Raw genomic sequence first — 8,089 nt, 5'->3', positions numbered from 1 at the left:
AGACCTCTCTATTGGATTTCACAAGCAAAAGGATACACTTAGAAAAAAAATACAATGATTCCATAAAGTCAATACAAATCCCTAAGGGATCTACACTTCTACCCATCAAATATAGTTGCCATATTATTCGCAATTCAAGGTGAGCCACAATGTTTGATTGATTTTCTAACAATTGTCGATCAATTTTGTGTAAATTAGCAAATTCTTGGACCCACTATGTAAAACTTGTTGCAATTTTAGCCCTCCAAACTAGTTTATATACACAAGGACATGAGATTTTAAGCTCACAAAGATTTTAAAAATTATAAAGAAAGTGACAAATGATACAAGGTTAACACTTGACTTGAATTAGTTAGATATTTTTTCACATTTTTTTAGAAAATCCTAATCTAGAGTTGGGTTAACGAATAATAGATGTGTAGGAAGATATAAAACTGAATTAATGGAGTTCTCTTATAAATATCTCAAATACTTCATCAATAAATGTAAACACAGATATCCAAACATAGACATGTTTTTTAAAACATAAAACACCACAATCAAAATATGTGATTTCAACATATAAAATCACAAAATTTGACATCAACCTAGATAAAATGGAGCGAAAAGGATCTTTTTTATATCATGTGTCATGTGAGATGTGTCTATCTTAAAACCACGCATGATCTGAGTCCATCCTTAATTACTTTCCACACCTTGACATAAACAACATTTCTGTCGGTTTATTTATAGCTTGTTCTTACCCAAGTTACAAATGCCCCTTTGAAAAATGTTCACTTTTACATTCAAGAAAATTAGGAAATCCCTGTCAAACTTTTTGATACCAGTTTTATACCTAAACAAGATCTTAACACACAAATTTATGATCTTTCCTTTTAAATATTAAAATGTTAGAAAATGCGCAGTTTGCATTGATACAAAGAAATAGCGGTCATGGGTTTTGCTAATTTGAAAGTTAGGAACCCCTGGCCAGACAATCTGAGTGTGGCGATGGAAATTCACGAGATACATGATGTGAAGGCGGCTGAAAAAATATATTGCAATCTGTGTGGGGGAGCTTGACACCTTCTGATTATAGTCTTTGAATAAATACTGTAGTATTAATCTAGTGTCTGAACGTTAGGTTTGAAAACAACAACGCGGGAAGAACAAGGGAAGTCAAAGCCTTATATGCCCAATTCTCGTCAACAAGAAGAAGTTCAGGTTGGAAGATTGAAATTCTACTTTGTCTGCTATTGTAGTGCGTGATTGTCTGCTATTGTAGTGCGTGATTTTCTATTTATAAGGTGCTCGTCTTAAACCTTGTATTCATCCTCGAACGCTTTGTCTGGCCGATCATTGTTTGACATCCCAGAAATCAGACACAATTATTTGATTGATTCCTTAATTTCTATCAGTCAATCAATGGCCGTATTTCCATTGCCCCAGCTTGAAGATAATGCTGTATTATTACCCAGTTCCCAAACTAACTCAACGCAGCCTCAGCTATGTGACGTATGGAGAGATATACAAGGTGCCCATAATTGGAATGGTTTGCTTGATCCCATGGTGCCCAATTTGAAAGCTGAAGCTCTCAGATATGGGAATTTGGCACAGCTTTGTTACGACGCATTTGGTGGCAAAAGCTACTCCAAAAACTACGGCACATGTTATCACAGTAAAAGAGATCTGTTCAATAAGATGGGCATGTCTGAAAGTGGCTACCAAGTCACTAAATATGTTTACGCCAATACTAATCTGTTAAATCAAGTTTTTGGTGAGAAACCAAAAGACCAAGGTGTTTGGTTGGGTTTTATTGCAGTTTGCACGGATCCAAATGAGATAAGAAGGCTTGGACGACGAGACATAGTGATTGCATGGAGAGGAACTCAGACTGCTGAAGAATGGATAGAAGACCTGAGAGATATTCTTGTACCTACAAGATTATCCTATAGATGCAAGAGGACAGGCAAAAACCAAGAGCATCATTTCGCGGGTGGAGTACTAATTGAGAGAGGATTCCTGAGCTGCTATACTTCAACTGTCCGTCACCGTCAAGGCGCTGCAGGAGCCACTGTGAACATCAGCACCAGAGATTTGGTAGTCTCAGAGATAGAACGATTGATTCAAGTTTATGAAAAAGAGATGGACAATTTAAGCATAACATTTACGGGACACAGCTTAGGAGCTGCTCTTGCAACCTTGAGCGCTTATGATATCAAACAAATGCTTTGCACCAAGCATAATTTTCATCAAATTCCCGTCACCGTCTTCGCTTTTGCCTCTCCCCGGGTGGGAAATCTTGCGTTTGCTAAACGGGTGGAGGAGATTGGAGTGAAAGTGCTGAGGTTTGTGAACAAGCGTGACGTGGTTCCCAAAGTGCCCGGAGTTTGTATGAACGAGAACGTGGGATGCCTCAGCAAATTGCTGCATTGGCTTCCGTGGACATACTTTCATGTTGGCTTCGAGCTTCCTTTACACAACAATTCTCCATTCATTCAGCACACCCATAATCTTGCCTACTTTCATAATTTAGAGCTTTACTTGCATTTACTGGACGGGTATGTTGGAAGTAAGCAGCCGTTTTCTTGGAGTGGAAGAGATCATGCTCTGGTTAATAAGAGCTGTGATTTATTGCGCGAGAAATATGAAATTCCTCCAAAATGGTGGCAGGAACAGAACAAGGGCCTCGTTAAAGGTCCAGATGGCAAATGGACGCAGCCATCAGAAGAGGAATAATTCATGTCTCACTCAACTCCAGATGACATCAACGTCCAACGTTCTGCGCCGCAATGTCACCACAACTGTGTTGGTTATTGAATTATTCTTTTTATCTGGATGTATATATTTAACATGTTGTCACATTCATTATTGAATTAATTTAACTTCAAAGCTTAACCTTTAGCGTGAAATGAAATCAACTATGCAGGAGTTCATAGCTGTGGATGATACAAATTAGCTTTTGATTGTCATAGAAAACAATCACGTGTCATCAGTAATCTGATAGATAATAAAAGTACGCGTAAATCAGTATTGATTTTAATTATGAACATTGCTATTAAACAAGAGATAATACGCCTCAGCTCTGTTGTAGCCCAAAATACCTTCATACAAAATTTGTAAAAATAGTCAACAAGGGTAAGTTCTCAAATCTTTCTCTAATCCTCAGAATTAGTGACAATATGAATGTTCTAGTGCTATCTAAATCTACCGAGAACTTTAGTTGAGGATTGCATGTATGCATGCCATACTATCTATAATTATGAGATTACCAAATATTTGGTTTCTAGGTATATAGCTCTACACTAGCACATTTTATTGTCGCTCAATTGCACCCATACTTTAAGATTATACAAGTATACATCCAACACATTATAATTCTAAAAGAATGATTGTCTAGGGATGTGACAATTATTGTGGAGGCTACTATGGTAATGCCGCAACTTCCCCATGATGGGGAGGCATTGCATTTAATTTATGAGAGCTTGAAGAAGACATAAGGGACTACAAAGAATCAAGTTAGCTTTCTTGATAAGGAACTAAATTGTGATGGTGAAAATATTGAGCTTCCTTCTTTACCAATCAATCTTATCAACTATCAACAAAATATAAAGGATGCATTTTTTATTCTTGATTTCATTTTTTGATTAAATCGTGAATGACAAGTGTATGATTTTAAGTTAGGAGCTTTACATGAGCTGAATACCAAATCCTTGAAATCAATTATGTATAATCCAAGGAAACTATAATACAATATCAAATAGCCAATTTTATTGGACAATAATTTCTTAAGTACTCTTTCTTTCTTATATATTTAATCATTTATTAAAATGCCACTTTTTGCCTAGTATTTTTGCAATCAGCCTACATACGAAATTTCATGGACTTGCTAAAGATGACCATAGATTCGGTTTGGACACATGCAATCTCCAAAATCTACTAATACTTTTTAGTTTTTTGGACTCGTTCCTTAGACAACAACATACAATGATAATATTGCTCAATTATGAGTAACCCTTTCGGCTTACCAAATTTCTCATAGATAGATTGTTATCCATAGAATTTTTTCAATAACTTAGCAATATTACTCAATATGTATGGAGTTTTTAAAAAGGAAACGTTCTTTATTTTAGATCCACTTCTATTTGGATGGGAGTACAATAAAAAAAATGGGAAGCAAATCTTGAACCTCCTAAGATTCAAGTTAACGTAATTCAACCTAGAGATCATAGAGGACTTTTGGAAATAGGACCCTAAAAGTTTCAATTCTAGTAGGATAAAAAATTTAAGAACGAATCAGATTTTTATACATAAAAGTTAGCCTAAAATAGAAATAAGCTAGTGTTTGAGTAGCAAACTGTAGGATGTATATAAATAAAACAATGATCTATTCACTATCCTCCTCCCCTTTAAATATTACATACTATAATGTCTATTTTTTGTGCAAAATGAGTATCAAGCTCCACTTGAAGGAAGAACCATAAAAGTAAAGGTTGGACTAAGAAATAAATCATTTACCTTATTGGAAGTACAATTAAAAAATACACAAGATGTATATGAGTATTTTAAAACGTCGCTATTTATAAAACTTATGGGATAGTATCAAACTATCAGAATGCCTCATGGAATTTAGATTTCACCTTTGAAGGACTCATAGAGCGATTCGAACAAATTTGTGAGACACGAGAGCTACTATCCAACAACAACTCAAACTGCGCAAAATTTAGACGAGAACAACGCTCATGAGTAGCGGATTGCACCTAGTATTCAAAAACATTCCTGAAACTAAGCACAATCATACATGAACTGAACATAACGTCCAAAGTGGGTCCAAAGTGAGTGTGAAATTGTATTTGTAAGCAATCGCCTACACTACACTATCAAGTGATCCATGCCCATCAATCAATTGGAATTAACTTCCTAGAAGTTGCATTCAAGATTTATGAGTAATATTTCACTTAGCTTTCCTGACCTAATAGATCAAGCAAAAACACCTTGTTTAGATGTACACAATGTCTAGGCCTATGACGTTCAATTAACAAAACCAACATTAAATGAGTTCCATGCAAATTATGTTTCAAAACTATATATAAAATATGCAATATTCTAATAGCAGTAAATCCTCTATTAACTATGAGTATTTGTAGCTACAATTGCTAGATTACATAGATAAATTATTATTGCATATATATTAATTTTTTATAAAAATATCCAAATACAATATAATATACACACTAAAAAACACTAATAGAGTAGAAATATTCATTGCAGCCATATGATGGCATCTCATACCCTATCATATTCCAGACACAGAGACTTACATATGAAGAGAAATAAAACTGCATAAAAAGATTCAATAACTATGTATACCTAGCTGGTGGTAAACCTGTCCACAATCTTCACATTAGCCAAATAGAATTCCTTAACAGCCATATTCTATGATTACATCCTATGGCACTAAAAAATGGAGCCTCGTAGCACCCAAAAACTAATTTAAAAAACACCCAAAAAATAGAGTCATTCGGATGGCAATATAAAAGCATGTAAATGCACTAATCTTCCATTGAGATTGAAGGAGAATTGCTTCCCTTTGCCTGACTATAACCTCTCCTACACCTAAACCAAGAGTTCATCCTCAATTTCCTCCTTATGAGATAGGATATCAGTAGAAAATATAGTTAGGCGGTCTTATTCTAGACTTGCTTGTAATCCATTAGAGTGACACCTTTCTTTCTAACAAACATACTGAATGATACAACATGAACTAGAAAATATGATGTTTTTTTACTAAATGATATAATATGTTACAAATATGGAGACAAACATATCAAAATAAAGTACTCATGAAATAAGTTCACTAACAACATATATGTTGCTTTCTAATCAGCAAAATATCACCAAATACCTCAATATGAAAACTCTTCTATAAAATGCATGCAAAATATTTGTCTTAATGACAATTCTCTAAAATTGGGGAAAATTATAAAAGAAGAGTTGCTACATCTGAGGTGGTATCTTACATAGGTATTAGAGCTAGCGGTCCTTCCAACCTGTTGGGAGACTACCATCTATTAAAGTTTCTTGAGTTGCATGACATTTTGGAAAACATTCAAACTTGGTATATTATTGCATCTAAAGAAAATTAGATTATCGGTCACTTATCAAAATATTTCAGTGATTTGATGAAGTGTATTCAACCTAGGAAATTATAGAAAGAAAAGTGGAAATTTGGCTCTTAATGATTGGAATAAAGTTGGAGTCTCCAATTTCTAGATAATTTTCTTATCAAGCTGATGTAATTGGAATTATGTTTGTCTAAGGTAGAACAATTATATTGCAGGATGTTGAATTGGTCCAACGGAAGCTTATGGAACATCCTCATGAGGATTAAGACTTGAAGTTGCCTCTTGTCTCAATGAGTTCTTAAGAATTACAATTCATATAACACTATATAATAATGATATAATGATGATGATTTTATAGATTATTATTAAAGGATTTCATGGGTTGTGTGGTACCAGAAGCCCTTCTTTTGATAAGAGGGCTCAAAGTTTAAAAGTTATGGATAAGGTGAGATCATTTTTTAATTTTTATTGATCTCAAGTGCAATAATTTAATTATTTGAATGTTCCAATGATTCCTTACCAAAATAAAAAAACATCATGCATAAAATGTTAAGGCATCCATGTTAACTATTTTTTGCTTGATTTCAAATGAAGATGATGATATCTCTAAGAAGGTAAAATTTTAATTTTTGGCCATTTTTAGAAAGGAACGAGATGTCTCACATATAGCTCGTAGGTTCTCATAAAAATTAGTATAGTAAAAAATTGAGAAGCTTAAAAACCAGCTGACAAAATAGGAAGTGATTTCTTTTGGTTTACAACATACAAGATCCCACAAAAATAGATAGGAGTAAAAAGAGAAGTGATGTTTCACATGTCAAGAGGCTTGGACACTCAATCACATATGTGGTCCAATTGATAAATAAAATTAAATAGTACATTATAAATTGAAGCTAAGAATATTGCAGAAATATTAGCTTGTTGTTATTGAACCGTTCACGAAGTATGAAAAGAAAGAAAGGGCAAAGGAACTCAAGTAGGTGATTGAAGATCTTGAATAAATCCAAGAAGACTTTAGCTTCAAGTAGAGTCCTAATTTGACATGTTCAAATTTTGGACGTTAGGATGGTTGGTTTGAATTAGAAAGTGGTAATAACTTTTAAGTTTATTGATAGCCCATTGTTTGTGATGAGTGCTAATTTGACTTTCTAAAATCCACTCTTTGAGTTGGATGATGAGGTGACACCTAGTTGTTGATGAAACCAATGGGATGTGGGATTAAGGTGTTGTTTGTGGTCCTATGAGGTGGAGCCAATTGAATTGTCTATTGACCCACCCAAAATCATTGAGTCTTTACTTCTTGTAATGGACTATTATAGATTGAATTATCATGGGTTGACAGTTGAACTTGTCGGTTTAGGACAAGAAAGGGAGTACTATTGCACGGTCTATATTTGTTGGGGTGCATACCGTTTTGATTGAATATATAAGTATCATCAAGTGTACTCTTAATGTGGCCCACATAAAATTACTATAGCACAACATCAACATGGTTAATTCACTATTTGGGTTGGTATCTATGCACAAGATGGAATAAGCATATGTCAAGATGTTGTAGAGCTAAAAAGAGATAATACTTGAATAAATTCCACATTATTAAAACTTTCTCACCATGTCAAACCATAAGTAATTTCAATGCCAAATACTAGGTGTGATTCTAATGTATTAATAAAGAACCAAAAATATATATAAATCTCATGCCTCAAACAAAAGCCTTAGACTTATAATATAATCAAGTAACGTATTTAGAATTTCACAAACTCTTGCCAAGGCATTAAAAATATTCCATATGCTCAAATTAAATATTAAATCTTTTTATTCATCATTAGACTTTATGAATCGATTCATTCATATTGAAAGTATATCATTACCAGAGGCAATATAATGCTCATGGAATAAATAGAGAAAAAACCAGTATTAAGCCCCAACCTGCAAATTTGTCTCTTAAAAGGACTTCATAAATTTATCAAACTTACTTTCAACCC

At 33.8% G+C, this 8,089-nt stretch overlaps 1 protein-coding gene across 1 annotated transcript; it reads left to right on the top strand.

The window, feature by feature from the left end:
- The first annotated feature begins 1,404 nt into the window (after positions 1-1,404).
- Positions 1,405-2,718, top strand: LOC131079660 (phospholipase A1-Igamma1, chloroplastic-like). The gene has a single exon (XM_059214962.1). The coding sequence runs from the start codon at positions 1,405-1,407 to the stop codon at positions 2,716-2,718; it is 1,314 nt and encodes a 437-aa protein (XP_059070945.1).
- Positions 2,719-8,089: the final 5,371 nt, after the last annotated feature.

The sequence above is a fragment of the Cryptomeria japonica genome, unplaced genomic scaffold (genome assembly GCF_030272615.1).
Source record: "Cryptomeria japonica unplaced genomic scaffold, Sugi_1.0 HiC_scaffold_28, whole genome shotgun sequence".
Classification (NCBI taxonomy): Eukaryota; Viridiplantae; Streptophyta; class Pinopsida; order Cupressales; family Cupressaceae; genus Cryptomeria; species Cryptomeria japonica.
This window is presented reverse-complemented; position numbering and strand designations above follow the sequence as displayed.

Coding starts and splice junctions, on each gene's coding strand:
- LOC131079660 (XM_059214962.1), top strand. CDS start 1,405: ATGGCCGTATTTCCATTGCCCCAGCTTGAAGATAATGCTGTATTATTA.